At 31.2% G+C, this 18,355-nt stretch overlaps 1 protein-coding gene and 1 long non-coding RNA gene across 3 annotated transcripts; one reads left to right on the top strand and one right to left on the bottom strand.

The window, feature by feature from the left end:
* Positions 1–1,488: 1,488 nt before the first annotated feature.
* LOC131948882 (uncharacterized) lies at positions 1,489–7,347 on the bottom strand. 2 transcript variants are annotated; one of them, XR_009388086.1, is made up of 4 exons: positions 7,277–7,347; positions 3,970–4,064; positions 2,341–2,500; positions 1,489–1,758 (listed from the first exon to the last, which is right to left on the bottom strand). It is a non-coding gene; the product is annotated as an uncharacterized LOC131948882 (long non-coding RNA). The 2 variants fall into 2 exon arrangements; XR_009388085.1 differs by having other exon boundaries at positions 7,249–7,334.
* Positions 7,348–9,531: 2,184 nt separating this feature from the next.
* LOC131948894 (low density lipoprotein receptor adapter protein 1-A) lies at positions 9,532–17,766 on the top strand. The gene is made up of 9 exons (XM_059310613.1): positions 9,532–9,657; positions 10,858–11,015; positions 11,459–11,571; positions 12,101–12,215; positions 12,321–12,431; positions 12,560–12,674; positions 13,027–13,073; positions 13,313–13,359; positions 13,814–17,766. Exons 1-9 carry the CDS (start codon positions 9,573–9,575, stop codon positions 13,965–13,967), a joined length of 945 nt encoding a protein of 314 aa, XP_059166596.1. The 5' UTR covers positions 9,532–9,572; the 3' UTR covers positions 13,968–17,766.
* Positions 17,767–18,355: the final 589 nt, after the last annotated feature.

Consider the following 18,355-nt stretch of genomic DNA (forward strand, 5'->3'; position numbering starts at 1 on the left):
ATTGGTGAAACATAAAATCAGCTGTGTTGAAGATGGCGAATATCATGCTAGGGAAAGCTGCTGAAGTTTTTTCAAATTACTCTTTCAAATGACACCTTCAGCGACTGAATAGAGGACAAGTGCAAAAATATATTGACTCAAGTAGTTGCAGATCTAATTTTCAGCCTTCTTAAAGTCAGCCTTTAAGCTAAAAAAAAAATTACGTATTTCTGCGCTGTGTGAAAGAAGACGTGTTTGGGGAAAATTTTGTATAGCTCTAACAACAACAACTTAAGATGACTTTTGGATGACTTCTTCAAAGTCAACAAAATTTTGTGCGATAACGATCACGTTAAGTGTTGAGACATGAGAGGATGAGAATGGTGAAATCCTGGAAAAATGATTAAAATTCAGCTGAGCCAGGTTTAGCAGCAACTCTTCAGAACAACATTGCTCTCAACGTTTTGGTGTCAACATATGGTAAGGTACCCTGTTATGGTTAAGAAAGCGCTGGAGATTTTCATATCGTAATCATGTTCGAGGATGCTGGACATTAAAACGAAGAAAAGGAACATAATTTGTTGCGAAAATGTCACGAGAGTGAAACTTACCAAGGCGAAACCGCTCATTTCTGAACTGGTGTTTGAAAGACATCAGCAGAAGTCACATTGATTTGAAGTGAATATTCATTTTTTTTTTTTGTGGAAATCATTTTTATGGTTTCGTTCTTTGAACACAGGGATGTTGATCCACGGTTCATTTTGTACACCAGTCAAATATATACTTAAGTTTTGAATTTTTAAAAAATCATATTTTGTTTCCTAGTAAGAAGGGTTCGGTGAATGTGCACTTGAAGCTGGTGGGGTTCGGTACTTCCAAAAAAGGATTAGAACCACTGGTTTAAACCCTTCATATTAGTCTTTTCGCTATATCTGTTTATGTGTTATTTGACAGTATTTAGTTAATTTAGGCTAATGTATTTCAAAATCTTTGTAATAACTAATTGACTTTACGAATGGGTAGAAATGTAATGATTATTACATTGTCATTAGAATGACTATGTAAACTACACGTTTAAAAAATGAAAGCCTATGGCCAGTAGCGATGCGAGGGGGGGGGGGGACATATGTCCCTGGGCGCCGACCTTAGGGGGCGCCAAAATGGGTTGGAAAAATAAATTGAAAGGTTGAGGGGGGGTGCAAATTGAAAGTTTGAGGGGGGGGGTGCAAATCGAAAGTTTGAGGGGGGGTGGGGTTGCAAATAAAAATCTTGAGGGGGGGGGGGTGCAAATCGAGTTTGAGGGGGGGGGGGGGGGTGCACATCGAAATCTTGAGGGGGGTGGTGCAAATCGAAAAGTTTGTCCCCCGGGCGCCGGGAAGGGTCGCTACGCCTCTGCCTATGGTTATAAAAATCACTTGCGTTTTTTTTAGAGTGGATACAATCTTAATCACTTCAATTGAACCAATTTCTTGACAATGCAAATTATATGATAGCGCTTTAAAAACTCAATAAAATTGTGAAATATTTATTTTCAAAAAGGCATTTTTAAAAAAAAATGTACATAGGTAAAATAGTTAACAAAGCAATTAATTTCCCGTATACTTTAAGCTCTGCGGTACACACCATCACAGTGATAAAAAACCCAGTCATATACCATCACGTAAGAACCTTAACAACTATTTTGTCGTTTTCTCGGACTTCACTGTTCCATAGGGTAGAGTCGTTGTCAAGTTCAGTACCCTTGTACTGCCATACTTGTCTTGTTGTTTCTGTTTTCAACTGTAATATATATATATATATATATGTATATATGTATATATGTATATATGTATATATATATGTATATATATATATATGTATATATGTATATATGTATATATGTATATATGTATATATATATATGTATATATATATATATATATATATATATATATATATATATATATATATATATATATATATATATATATATATATATATATATATATATAAATATATATATATATATGTATATATATATATATGTATATATGTTTATATATATATATATATATATATATATATATATATATATATATATATATATATATATATATATATATATATAATATATATATATATATATATATATATATATATATATATATATATATATATATATATATAATATATATATATATATATATATATATATATATATATATATATATATATATATATATATATATATATATATCAGCGTTCATTGTATGATAAATGTATACAAAAAGAAAGCGTGAAAAGGTTTTTAAGTCTGTTATTTAAAAACAACAAAATAGCAGTGTTTTACGCTTAGATAAAGATAAAACATTGTCTGATTACCTTTGGTTGCAAAATATACTTCAACTCCGACAGGGGTGCATCTCTTGGCAATTCCATTCGGTAAATCGACATCGATTTATACTTTGGCCGCTCGAATATTATTGTGACTTGCATGTAATCTTCGAAATCTTCAAGGCATGGCATCTTTGTGGTACGACGGCTAAAACGACACAATTTAATGGTATAGTTGTAGTTTTAATCGTAGGGTATCTGATGTTTTATATTTTTACGTTTGTTTAAAAAAATACATTAGCTCCCTTCTCATTAAGGTAAAGAACACGTGATCTAATATATAAATACATTACCTCCCTTTCATTAAGGTAAAGATCGCGATCTAAGAAATAAGTACATGAGCTCCCTTTCTCAAATAGGCACATAACACAGGATCAGAGTTTCTATCATGCATCTCTTCTATATACTTTGAACAGTGTCCGCCCCCCCGAAGAAAGTTTACCGCCCCCCCCCCCCCCCCGAAGATTTCAAGTGCCCCCCCGGAGAAAAAAGTCTGGAAGAAGCACCGCAGAGGATCTAAGAAGCGAGCGTGTAAATCAGGGGTCTCCAAACTACGGCCCGCGGGCCGGATGCGGCCCGCGAGGTCCTCTCATCCGGCCCGCGGAGATCTTTTTGTCCACGGAAAAAAAAAACGTTTGTTGGTGATGGCTGAGGAACTTGCTCAGAAAATCACGACATGCCTGGAAGAAACTGGCCCCCGAACTGAAATTTGATAGTTAATGCGGCCCTCGGACTGAAAAGTTTGGAGACCCCTGGTGTAAATTTTCGCTTTGCTAAAAATAACCTCAACGGAGATGACTCAAACCTACACAAATAAAAAAAAATAGTGTGCTACACTTTCACGAAAATGACTCACACGACACAGCTCCAGCTTTTGACCTTAATCGTTGTGATTATAAACTAAAACGATTACCGGTTTAAATAAGTACTTTAAAACACATCGATTTCTTGTTGGTAAATGACGTCGAGAACAAAATATTTTGGCTTTATTCAGACACGTAGGCCACTCTTCTTAGACACTTTGATGTAGTAAGAAATTATGCAAGTAAATAAATATTTAGGTTTTAGGCCTGTTAGCAGATTTTATTTTTATAATTATCGCCAATTTTTTTAGAGAAGTTGACTAGGCTAGAACGGAGTCACATAACACACCATTTAAGGTAAAGTTCCCTTTCAAACCTGACGGTCTATAGGGCAAGTGAAGTAGAGTTCACTTGTTTCTGTGACCTCGGCATATGAAGAGATAGTGTGGTCAGCACTATGCCCAGCCGCCTTTACTTTCCCTAACGTGAGTTAGGTGGACTCAGGGACGGTCTACTGACTTGAAACCCGGATTCGAACTCGAGACTTACGGGTAAGCAGTCCAGCTCTAATATAAGCTACTGTTTATATCCGTAGTATCATTAGGATTACAACTTTAAAAATCATATAATAAGGCCTACTATCTCGCAATTGTCTTGATACAAATCAGTATTTTTACAGGATTAACGATTAGATGAACCCTTGCAACAGCAGTTCACTTTAATACACTGACATTGCATTAACATTAGAATAAAACAGGTATTAATATTTGTGTAGATTGGGTAGGTGGAGGAGAGTGGAACAAACTGTACTCACTAGGCGTTTACTGTTGTTACAGAGATCTCCGAGCGGTGTAGATTTACAGCTTTGTCAGAACTTCATGGATAGTTTTGTAGCGGTCGCTGGGGACTCTAAGCAGGAACATAGTGTTAGGGTCTAATTTACAATGGCATGTTACATAGTCAGGTTTACAGGGTCAGGGTTAAATGTTATATTGGTTTACACGTTACATAGATTTTTACATGTTACATAGGTTTACATGTTACATAGGTTTTTACATGTTAGATAGGTTTACATGTTACATAGGTTTACATGTTACATAGGTTTACATGTTACATATGTTTACATGTTAGATAGGTTTACATGTTACATAAGTTTTTACATGTTACATAGGTTTACATGTTACATATGTTTACATGTTACATAGGTTTTTACATGTTAGATAGGTTTACATGTTACATAGGTTTTTACATGTTAGATAGGTTTACATGTTACATAAGTTTTTACGTGTTACATAGTTTTACATGTTACATATGTTTACATGTTACATAGGTTTACATGTTACATAGGTTTACATGTTACATATGTTTACATGTTACATAAGTTTACATGTTACATAGGTTTACATGTTACATAGGTTTACATGTTACATATGTTTACATGTTACATAGGTTTACATGTTACATAGGTTTACATGTTACATATGTTTACATGTTAGATAGGTTTACATGTTACATAAGTTTTTACATGTTACATAGGTTTACATGTTACATAAGTTTTTACATGTTACATAGGTTTACATGTTACATATGTTTACATGTTAGATAGGTTTACATGTTACATAAGTTTTTACATGTTACATAGTTTTACATGTTACATATGTTTACATGTTACATATGTTTACATGTTACATAGGTTTACATGTTACATAGGTTTACATGTTACATAATATTAAAAATAATCACATTTCGACATATGTGCTACAAAACGTTAATAGAAAACAATGTTGTATCACTGTTATAGAATAAATATATAAAATATAAGCCAGGAAAAGTATGTTCCATAGTTACCCAGTGTAAATTAAGCAGCATATGGCTATTGGTTTGGGTCAAAACATTTATATAAAGCCATAACTATATTTTTAAATCAAATAATTCATATAAATGTTCTTAAATTGTTGCGCAATATACAGCAATATGCGTGTTAATGTAATACGTCAGCCCCCCCCCCCTAAATATACAGCAATATGCGTGTTAGTGAATGTAACACGTCAGTCCCGTGTTACAGAATTTCCGTTGGCGTTGTATAATGTATAGATCTAGGCCTAGTAGTAGTATTGTATAGATCTAGATCTAGATCTAGTCATCTCTATACTATAAGTATAATAGATCGATGGGGAAATATAAAAATTACTCAAACGATTATTTTCATTCTACTTAATATTTAATTCGAGCTAAACTAGACTACTTATCTAGAATCTTGTATGTCTATTTATAGTAAATTATAGCTACCATAAAGACATTTTGAAATACAAAAATAAGGGTGTGGGGAAATTGCGAGACGCGAAAAGCGAAATGGCGAGGCGGGAAAATGCGAGAAGGGCGCGAAAACTGTCAGTCACGTGACTTTTTTTCTCGCATTTTACCACAACCCGATACTTACGCTGGGTGGTGTTGAAATGCGAAGATTTCTGCGAAAAATTTACACGCACCCGATTTTCAGTGGTATTTGGTCCAGACGTCAAAGACGTTTCGTTTACATTGTTAAAACTTCCGATTTTTCCGTCGCTAGACATACTGATGATTTGTCAACTCCCCCCTCCCCCCATCTTTTGTGTCGACTTAGAATACCACCTTGTTCGAAACCGACGGAAATACCGCCGACGATAGATCAACTTCTTTCTTTTGTGTGGAACGCCGAAGCCGCCTGATTTACCGTCTTTGAAGATCGCCGTGCCGCCGCAAACATATTTTGTATTGTTGCATAGAAATGTGTGACGTCACACTAAAAAGCTATGTTAGAAAAAGAATTTTAGACGTTTTTCGCGTTTTAGAAAACTGTTTTCATAAATTGTAATAGGAATTGATTAAAATACTCTATTTTGACAGAAATTAGACAAGATTTTAGGAAAATATCGATGTTTTAAAAAAAATTCAACTGCAATTTTGAGGGGGGTTGTAGACTGAGGTGTGACGTCATTTTACTAGGAAGGGGGGGGGGGTCTGGATTTTTGTGAAAATGTGTGACGGAGGGGAGGGGGTAAAAATCGTCAAAAAAGCGTGACGTCATTTATGAATGACCTCTTTTAGCTTTTAAATGGTAGTTTTGTCGATAGCGGACTTTATTCAGATTATCTACAGACGCACATTTTTTTTCCCATTGTGTTCATATTCGTGTTCTGTGTTAGCACAGTATAAATGGGAGTCTAATGAACTGGTGGGTTGGATGTACTATGTGTGAAAGATGGTGTGACGAGGTGTGTTTGATTAATGCTAGGACTGTTTCAGAAGATTTTGTTTGTAAATTTTGTTTGTAATTAAAATTACTTAATAAAAAAATAAATTAGGCCTACACTTTTTAGAATTGTTTATACTTTTACACTTGCAGAAAATCTCTCCTGCTGACAAAATTATACCAATTCACAATGTATAAACATGAGCGGGCTAGATTTTTAAAATTAATGCCGACTGAAACGGGATTTTCCTCTCGCTAACGAGAGCGGGCGATGACAGTAGCACAGCAACGATGTTAGGATTTTTTAATAGATCTAGATATAGATCTATCTATCTTCTTAGTATCTATCTATCTATATATATATATAATAAAATCTAGATAAAAAATAACAACATACAACACTCGTGTTAAAGGGTATGGCTACATGCTAGTTTATTTTAAAACAAAAAAAAAAAATAATTTAAATAAATAAAGATGAAATAAGCATGAAAAAAAACTTTTTTTTCGCAAAAAGTTTCTCGCTATTTACCCTTGATTCCGCAGGTATGTCTCGCATGATCTTCTCGCATTTTCCCGCCTCGCCATTTCGCTTTTCGCGTCTCGCAATTTCCCCACACCCCAAAAATAAGTATGACTCGAGCTAGCTTTCTGCTAGATCTATAAATTCCATATCAGTAGTGAAGTGACAAGACTATTTATAACTTAGTATTACTTTGCTATTTATTGAGTGTATAAGATTATATTAGAAATAATTAGATCAAGTAGGCCTATATGATAAATAGTTTACACCAAATATATGTTACACTATAATAGTATAATTCACTTCTACACATCACACTTAAACTACATTTTTATTCTTACTTTAACTAACGTATGGCTACTTAATTACATTTATAAGTCCAAGCGTGTCCAAGTATGTGTTTGCTGTGCCTACTAGATCAACCTTTTAAAAACCGTGTGGATATTTCTTAGAAAAGCCGGAATTTTATTTTTCTATTTATAGTACCAAAGAATGGTTGGTTTTATAGTATAGATCTAGACCATAGGCGAATAAGGGTCAAATTATACTTTTAACCTCATAAAAAGTGTCTTGATTTGCAAGTATTGATTTTAGATCTAGATCGACCGTCTTATTGTAATTGAAGATATCAAACAGATTTAGTATGCCAAATAACGGAAATTTCCTATTACAAAAGTGTCAAAAGCGATATTTTTTTTAAATGTTAGGTGAATGGAAATCTTTTAAAATGTGTCAATAAAAATAATTGTTGTTAGGCCAAATACTATTTTTAAAACGTATTTTTTTAATTACGGAAGAATATTTAAATCTAAATATTCAAGTGATGATAATCGGCTAGCCTAAACATCTGTTTCAGTTTCACTTTAAAAAAACAACCGAAAGCTATTTTTAAATCAATTGTTCGTTTTATTTCTTTTTAAAATCATTTTTGTTTTGTTCAATTTCAAAGAAAAAGGTTGTGACGACACTTTATTGGTTTTTTAAAATGTATTTACAAAATATGTAATTGTCATAGAAATAAAGCTGAAGTAAAATATTAATTTTCTTTAAAAAAAAAGTATACCAAGGGAAAAAACTCCAATAATATTTTCGTTAATCTCAGTCTTGCTTGATTATATCCCCTTAAGGAAGTCGGAGCATAAGAAAAATAGCAAAAAAGCGTGGATTGTTAGTGTTACTGACATCCATAAAAGACGACGTGCGATTTTTAGTCCAATCAGAGTTTCTTCCAGGCATCTCTTCAGCCGCCCCCCCCCTGTTTGAAAGAGCAATATTATAGACTATAAATACTACAATTTAAAGTTATAAGCAGGGTTCCTTAACAGCAGTGCCCCCTCCGAAGCCCCCCCCCCCCACCCTTAATGAACGAAAGAAGAAAAATCTATAATTTATAGGCCTATAGGAAATATATACTTTAACCAGTGTCCGTCGCCCCCCCCCCCCACCCCCCCCCCCCCCCTAGAAAATTTTAACCTTTTTCACCCTTCTCCAAAGTTTCACCTTTTCACCCCCCCCCCCCCCACCCCCGGAGAAAAAATGTCTAACTGCACTACCAACAAGTTGCAAATGTTCATCTCTCATTTGATGTATGGCGGTGATTATAGTTGCTTAATAAAATTAGTCATTGCTTTAATTTCTTAGCAGCCTTGCAATAGGATAAGAGGATGGAAAAAGAGTTCAAAAGGTAAAATCGTGATGCCTCATTCGAGTTTAAAAGGTGGTGCGTGGTTGGAGCAAATTATAATAATATACTATAGTAGTTAGATATATTTTATTTATTCTTTACCGTACAGTAAGCGAAGTCTAGATCCTATTATATATATATATATATATATATATATATATATATATATATATATATATATATATATATTCGGGATTGTTTCAAAGATTATGTAGTGTATTTTAATTATAAGACGCCCGAAGTATAATATGGCACAGGGCTATTAGGCATATACGTTTACTCCACTGCGTATGAACTGTTTGGACTAAAGAGCAATGAGTTAGTCTGATGTGAAGAGACAAGGATCCATGTCGGTATTAATTTAAATAAACAATGGGTGGATATATTTTTATGGACACCACCCAAGCCGCTGTGTAAACCAAATAAGGGACTGAGGGTGTGGGCGAGACAGGGGCGGATACGGTAGCAATGAATGAAGATAAACAAAAATACCTGTGCCATTCAACTGATTACTCATCCTTTAAAGATTCACAGATAATCTTGATCATGCGGCTTTGAAAATAGAATTTGAAAAAAGTTCCAAATATGGTATGCAAAAACTATACATAACACAGTATTGAGAATATGCCTTATACCTAGATTAATTAATTAAAATTATATTAGAAATATAATAAATAGCTTTTAAAACAACTCGATTAATTGTACTTGATAGCAAGATTTCGTAATTTTTATTTTATTTTTAAACAAAGAACAGTTTTTACGCACATACTGCTATATGTGTAATATTTTAGTTAAATAGTAGATCTATATCTGGGTAATGAAATGTTATTGAAATTATTCACTCGCTCAAATTTACTGTATGTTAATTCTCCCCCCCCCCCCTTTTACTAAACGACTTTACATTTAGGGCTAGGCCTAACTAGGTCCCCCTCTTATGGTGTGTTGTGTGAGATATTAAGGTCAAAGGTCATTATCAATGTTATGGAATCCAAAATGGACGCCTTGCTTCGTGTTGTGAGGAAGTCACCAAACGTAACTAAAGATCAAGGGAAAATAAAGCATTCGAGTAAGAAAAAGATACAAATTAAAGTTAATGGGCTATCTAAATTTCCTCTTAAAAACTGAGTTCCCAAAGAATAGCCTACTAAACTAAGTTTAGAGTGCTAGATCATAGTCTAGAGTCTAGGTCTTCACCTTTAAGTTAAAAATATAAGTTCTAAAAACACAAAAAATAAAAAAAAAATTATTTTCAAGTTATCTGCATTTATTTGCCACTCACTTGTCTAGATTTCTAGATCTAGCATTGATTCTTATTAATTTTTTTTGTTTATTTAATATTAGCCTAAAGCTTTGTTTATTTAATATTTTTTTACTGTCACTATGAAAGCAAAAATGACAAAAACTCGACAAATTTTCATCCTTCCTTGTCAACAATATTGATTATTGATTGAGGGTATTATTAAATTATTATTAATATTAATCTATCATTTTAGGTACGTAAAATCAGCCGAGACTAGTAATGTGAAAAAAGGTGACTCATTAAATGTTTTTAATTATTTCACAGTTTTAGGAAAATTTATGTTTTGAAAGTTACAAAAATGTTTCAAAGTTTCATTAATAATGATTAATGTACCTTTCTTCAACAATTAAATTAAAACTTTTCAGTAAAAAGTAAAGACTATTGATGTTTTTATCAGATGCAACCAAGCTCATTTACTTTAGCAGCCATCTTGTTTAATTTATTTTTTTGTAAAATTATAGTTAGTGATTCATGGGAAACTTACAGATGGCCGCTGTTTATATAGTAAATCTTGCTCGCAAACACTTTTGTTTAAAGTTAATTTCTTGCCTATATTGATATATTTAGCCATTGATTTTGGTTTATTATTCAGTTATCTTTAATATGTGACACAAATATATCACAATATACTTTTACTAAAGCCCTAACAATGAGGCAACGTTTTCGCACATTACTAGCCTCGACGATAGATTACCTGAGTGAGTTATTGATGGAAGGATTTCTGACTGATTAAAAATCAATTTAAATTAGACCCTAATTGATTAAATTCATAATTGGCATAAAAATGTGTTAGTAGTGGGCGAGGCGAATTATAGTCTAACACAAAAATAGTATAATTAGCACCTATACAACACTACAGCTTTAGTCTATAACCTTGTTATTTTATTATTTGTAAATTGAAAATCAATTCATGATCAGAATGGAAATGTAAATCACCATATTTATTTTTTTCAAATTTTTTTTTAGAAATTCCTGAAGGATGGGGTGATGTTAGTGAGCCAGTTGTAGAAGGGGTGACATTTTACTTAAAGTATATAGGATCAACTCTTGTAGAAGAGCTCCATTCAGACCAGACATATGGAGATGGCATCAGCGCTAAAGCAGTACATACTATCACAGCTATGGTAAGAATTGTTAGATTATTATATACTGCTAAATATCTCAGGGACTTTCTACTATTTAATGAGTAATTATTGTATTAGTAATCTCTTTTTGTTGAGATTAATTAATTAGAATTAGTGGATAATGCTGAAAATGAAAACATTGTAATAGAATAGATTTCATGCAGTTAATTTTATTTAAATTTAGTTTTAAAGGTTCATTCTTTAATTATAATATATAGCTTAATAGATGCCTTTTTCTGTATCATTCTAAATAAGTTAATTTTATCCTATGGATGATCAGTTCATACATATTTTTTTTTTAGCTCCGTTACTTTTGTACAGTATCTAATAATTAGAATTCAGTTCTACGTCAAATATTACTTTTATTTTTAAATTTCTGTTAAAATGTCCACAAATATTTCACTGATCACTACCTAAATTTTTTTTTTTCCAAATTTATATAGGCCAAATCAGCTGGGAAAAAACTAAGAAAAACAGCTTTAACTGTGTCTCCCAAAGGCATCCGCACAGTAGACATGACAACGAAGCAGGTTATGTTTGATATCTCAATCTACAGGTAATATTGCTTTAAAATATTAATACTTACAAGAACATAAGTATGCTAGATATTATTTAATACTAGATCTAGTATTTTTTAAATAGTATTAATACCTTACTTATTATGGATTATGCATGCATTACATCACATGAAGGGGCATAAGGGGCTTTGTATTGTTACATGTGGAAAGGGGTGGTATTATTTGAATTTTTTCTTATTTTTAAAATACAGTTTTCTATTGTGAATGGTTGTAATTTTGACAACATTGCACATTTCAAAATTTTCTTTTAAGATTTACTTAACCGTTGTTTCAAATAAAGATCACAAAGCCATTTATTTTTTATAAAGATGTTTTTTTTTTAAATTATTCAATTTCAAAGCCCCATTTTTGTAGAACCAAATTTGGTGATATGGGGTGGTTCATAGGAATGAGAGGTTCATAAGATGTGCTTGTCGATACTAGGTTATGTTCTTTACAGTTATCCAGAAATGATAGTTTTAAAAATGTTGCTAATGTCACATTTCACGATTTGTTTTTTTAAATTAGAATATCATTCTGCACTGCTGACAAAAACCATGACCACGTTTTTGCCTACATTGCAAGGAACACCACAAATGAAACTATGGAATGCCATGCATTTTTGTGTGCAAAAATAAAAATTGTATGTGTTAATCCTATTTTTTTCAAATCGCAATTTTATGTTAGTTAAAAGTCATTAGTAAAAGGATTAAGAAAAAATAATTATCTTGCATTTGTTTAACTTCAGGCACAGGCTGTCACACTCACAGTTTCTCAAGCTTTCACTATAGCTCAAGAAAAATGGCAAGCAAATAAAAAACTAAAGAAAGCCATGAAAGATGCTGCAAAGAAAGAAAAGGTATTTTTAAAATTGTATTTCTTTGAAAAATTGGATGAATGATTAAAGCCACAACAAATTAAAATAGCAAATCATGAGTAAGTAATGTCAGATTAACCGAAATAATCCATTTGGTTTTATTGTTTTAGATTCAGTCTCAAGAAATCGTTTTCAAGAAAAGTAATGATTCAAGCATCAATTCAGCTCCACTTATTTCATTCACTTCCACGCCCTCACCACCAATGACACCTGAAATTTCTACAGGTTTGATTTTTTTTTAAATAGTTAGCAGTTTTTACTTGTGAACTAGTTTGAAATGTTTAATTTTTAAGCTGGGCAATATCTTATGATGAGCTTCTTTATGGATTTTAAAATAATATAATTCTGGATTTTAAAAGGGGTATCTTGAAGCATTAATGTGCAGAAACTACATTGGAACTCGATAGTCATATATGGATGCTTAATTTTTAATAATAAATTACAAGTATATTGGAGAAACAGTTTTAGGATAACCAGTCTGGTACACATTTTATGTTGTCCTTATATCATAAGCATTCATAATAGTTATTATATTTCTTGTTCCAGGATAATTTATTTGTAATTTTGTTTTGTGTAGATATTTCTCCCCTTAAGAGCCAGAGCATTGGGCATAGAAAAAACTGGGTAAATATTCAAGTTTTTTCTTTTTTAATTCCATTAAGCAGATACATTTTCTTTGCATTGTTATGGTAACTATGTTAGATAAACATCTGAAGCCATTTTTTCATAATTTCAATCATCAAAATTTTGAAAAAAAACTATAACTTTGTATAAACATTGATTAACATGTATTTAGATGTTTGTTTAATATTAAGATAGTCATCCTTTTATCTCTATTTGACTAGTGCACTTTGTATTTTCAGCAAAGTTTTGATGACACAGATGATGACATAGATGAAATGTTTTCAAGGTTAGTTCTTTGTAGAAGTGTAAAATAAACAAAATACTTTCTACTTACTTTCTACATTTATTGCAAAGAAATGCAGGATGGTGTGGTAAGTGATTGCTGTCCTGAAAATATCCGGTTCAGTCTACCAGCCTTTTTTTTTGTTGGATGTCCTTATGTCCACTCCCACTGAATGAGTCACTGACTTGAGTAGTTAGCTGGGCACAGTGATGCCACACTATTACTTCTTGTGTTGCTACAAAAATGGATAAACAATTAATTTTCCACTATTTTATATTATAGTTTACTATTCTTGGCTAAGATTATTGATTTGCTTAAATAATAGGAATAGAGAGGATGAAATAACAAGAATTTGTGAGAGATATTAATTAACATAAAAATCTTCATTTCTTTTGCTTTTTCTCTGACTACTTTAGTGTAGTATTTCTAATAACTTTTTGTTCTTGTACTAATGTAGGCTGGCAGAGAATCGTATTAAAAAAATGCCATCCTTTGGTACAGACCTCAAAGAAGATGACTTAGAGGATGGCGTACAGAAATATATGGCTGGCTCTGCTTGTTATGAGGCTTTCTCACGCACTATGTCTGTGGATGACCTGCTCAGTTTGTGACTGCTTTCTTCTATAGCTGGCGCCCAAACTATTTATTTTTTTGTTACATTGATGATCCACCCACTACCCTTTATAAAAGTCATTCAGAACGTTTTTTTTAACTTTTTTGATAATTAAGATTTGTCTCTCAAAAAGTAAACTAAATTTGATTTATAGTTTTTAAAAAAATCACAAGATATATCAGTTGTGCTAGGCATGCTGTCTTGGTATTATATATTGTATTTATCAGATAGGTTTCTAAAAGTAAATTTAAAAAAAAACTAGATCAAGTTTAAATCACAAGACATGTGTTAGTTTTGCTAGATGTCTTGATATTACATTTTGTATCAGTATTAATGTCTTATTTTCAGAGGCCATTTAATACAATCAGTGTAATATTAGTCTACAGTGATGTAATTTAACCACATCATTTTTAAGCAGGATAAAACCAGAAAGATTTTAGCTCTATGTTAATGATACAAACTTTAATTTTTATAAATTTCTATTATAGGATATTCATTAAAAGGCAATATTCACCACTGTAAAAACCCACATACATTCTATAGAATATAATATAAGAAATATTTCTAAATTGTTATCAGTCCACCTGCCAGTTTAACAATTTGTCCTGACTGCCCTTAGTAAAGTAACTGTTGTTTCTTACAGTTTATTTACTTATTAATTTAGTGACTATCACACTATTCTTGTATAATTGTTCAACTGAGATGAATGCTAGCGACAGTTTTTACAAGATATAATTGATCTGTAATTTACACTAATATTCGTCTACTTTGTGTGGTGCTATTCAACTTGTGTGTCAATTTTATAACTGTTATACATTTATTTTTATACATAGTGATTGTGAAAAAATTAGGTCTTTGTGGATGCTGTATACATTTTTATACAATTAAACCCACAGTGAAATGACTCATGAAATATAAAGTTTTACATCATAATGAAAAGTTTTTTATTTTTCAGGACATATGTTTTTGTTGGTAGAATATATGATCTTGAGTTTAATAGAATCAAGCCTCTTTCCTTCACATCATGTTAAATTTATTTCATTTATGTCATCAAAGGCCAGTGTTATAGCATTTTCTTGATACATTTTCATTTGAAATGTTTTTATTTTACAGCTTGTGGGTTTTTTTCCCTGGCATATCTTCTTTTGAAGTATTTCAAATTCAAAGTATGTTGTGAAAAACCCACAGCAATAATGTTTACTCTCACTAAGGTTGTCTGCAGGGTAGATAATGCAATTGTTTTCTCCCAGGATCTCAGAACATTTTTAAAATTAGTTTTTGTGAAAATAAACATAGAATATATATTTTAAGTGGCCATTCACATTATTTTTCTTTGCCTTTTTTTTAATTTAACTCACAAGATCTAGCATATACTTAGAAAATCAATATAAATGTTTTATGGGACAGATTTTTTTTGCATTAATTTTTTAATGCCTGCCACAACTACATAACTAGAGTATTATTATGTAAGCACATCTCATTATACTTTTACTTATAATAATGTTTTAGTTTTGAGGATGTTTTGATGTAGGTATCGATTAATACTTTATTTTTTTTAAGTGTGTTGCAATATTATCATTTCAATGTGTATTAATAACTTGGGCATGTTCATACACCTCTGCCTTTTGAAGGGCAGTTTGATAAAGTGTATTCTGCTTATATATACCCAACACCTTACCTGCACCCTTTTATTCATGTATCATGTATTTATATTTACATTTATTTTAATATAGAAAGTGTATTTAGAGTTCAAACTATTAATCAGGTTTTGAAATAAAAACTATACCCTATCTGATTTTTAATAATAACCCTATCTAATTTTAATCACAACATTCAGTTTTCATTTAATTATAAATAATATTTTTCAAAGAAAAGGGAAATTTAGGTACAGTTTTCTTGTACATAAAAAAAAAAAATTAAAAATACACAGTGGCAATACTTATGAACATATTTATGAATGAATACATGTTAACTGGTGTGCATTTAATCTGTTTTAAGCCTCACATCAGTATTATTAATTCTTAACTTAATGACTTTACTGTTCAATTTATTTTGGGTTAAAACTGGTTGTTACATTTTTAAAAATATCTTTTTTTTTTTTTTTAATTTATCATACTCTAAATTTTCTTCAACTTCAATTAAAAGCTTTTTTTTTTTAAATGCTCACTTGTTCTGAAAGCAAAAGTATATTCCACATAACTAGCAAGAGTTTCAAATATTGAAAGCTGCATTTGGGATTTATTTTTTAATAACTTCTGTTTAAAATAGACAATAGTTAAAAACACCCAGTAACCATACAATTATCATAAGTCCTGTTGTGCAATCAATACACATACATGTTTCTAGTTTGTTTTTGTTGTGCCAGATAAATGTTTTCTGTATTAGGTCCTTGAGAGTTTAATGTTCATTGCTTCCCTTACCAACTTGGTTTGATTATGCAAGAGAAGAATCAAATGATGGGAGGTGTGGGAATACTATTATACTCTTTTCTACCCTAGGAAACAAACAAAAACACATTAATAGTTGGATTAGAAGAAATGAAAACAAAGGAAGATATATAACAATAATTCTAACAATGGTACATTTTAAAAAATGTTTATTTTGCTCTCTGGGTGTGTCAAGTATTTGTGTATTCTAGTCTCAGCTCAGGAGTTCATAGCAGTGATATCAGAGTCAACCTTTGTATCCACTATTTCATACTGCTGTTATGAATAATCCTTAGGTCAAAATACTCACACATGGCAACTTACTTTTTTCTGTTCACTGTTGTACTGATTAACATATCAATATTCACTATAATATTCACCATGATCAAGTGGTTTGTAATTAAGTATACTACATTTTAGTAAAACATCCTCATACTTTTCTGTTGAAAGATATCAATTGGAAATGTGACCCTAAGATGTTATAAAATCTCAATTTCTCAAAGATCTACTCTACATGTTATTCATGAAACATCTGCATTATGTATGAAGATTATTTTGAGTAAGATTTTTTATTTTCTCACTTTGTAACCTCCTTATAAAATTGTACCAGTTTTATATTAATTCTGAAATATCCTATTTCCCTGAAAATTCAGTGAAGGAAAGACATTAGCGACATTTATGACATTGGTTTATTCCAGAACGAGTGTTATTTTATCTTTGCTGTATTTTTTTTCCTTATAAGTAAAAATCATAACATTTTATTTTGTTGCACTGACTTTTAATCATAAAATACACAATGTATACCACACTGAGATTCAAAGTCCCTAAATATAAAAAAAAAGATTTTTTTTTATGTTACAGGGTGAAAACAACACTATGTTTTTATTTCAAGAATGTCAAGGCATTTTATAGTAGTTTTAGTACATAAAATTAGGTGAAGAGTTATCAATATAGCTGTTGTTTTAAACCACTTTTTTTCAAAAGGGAGTAAAATTGTTTGTATATTTCTTATGTAAAAATTATGCAAACTTTTTTACTTATATTTTCATTTTTTAGCTGAGGTGTATAAATATAGCAATATTAAAAAATTATTTAAGTTTATTTGAAAAAAGCTAGACTATTATCATCAAGAAAACTTATTGTGGAATTGTGAGCTATCCCTGATTTGACACAAGTGTATTAAGAATGATATTTTAAGAATTTTTTTTATCTTCTTCATATCTGTTATGCAGACATTGTTTTTTTTTTTAAATGTTCATGTATAGGAATGTTTATGTATATTTTTGACACTGAGAAATTATGTCATATTTTATAATTGCAAATTATACTTAATTGCTTGAGTATATTAAATATTTACTTTGCTTAAACGTTTATGATTCGTCTTCCAGTTTTTATCATTCTTTTTGGGTTTTTTAATTTGGCACAGATTAATGTAGTCATCCAAACTGTTGTCCTTGTGAACATTTGTTAGTGTGTAGGGCAAGCTACCTTCTAACAAACTCAGTGGACTTAATAACGGAATTGTAATCTAGGCCCAGAAATCTCTCTAATAGTTCCAACATCACACAATTCAAAATGGCTCAAACAGGTTGTTCCTAAAGATCAATCATAAAGTTTTGGATAAACAAACTGGTATTAAACTAGTATACATAAAAAAAACGATTTTCATGCATTGAAAAAACTCAAAATATTTTAAACAATGCTTTTAATGCATTTTGTGAATTTGTATGAAACCTACTGCTAATTCATACCCACATACTTGTAGAGCTAACACTAACCACTGTTGTATCAACAGTATTGTATTGATGAGACAAAAGGGCTATAGGAATATATGGATAACAGTAACAAAAGAAGCATATCTATCTATCTATCTATCTATATATATATGAAAATTCTCATATAGGATACCACTGTGTAGCAAGACAACTATTTAACCCTCCTCTTTCCCCTCCCCCCCCCC

This window comes from Physella acuta, unplaced genomic scaffold (assembly GCF_028476545.2).
Source record: "Physella acuta isolate Inbredline_101_S28 unplaced genomic scaffold, ASM2847654v3 ptg000664l, whole genome shotgun sequence".
Classification (NCBI taxonomy): domain Eukaryota; kingdom Metazoa; phylum Mollusca; class Gastropoda; family Physidae; genus Physella; species Physella acuta.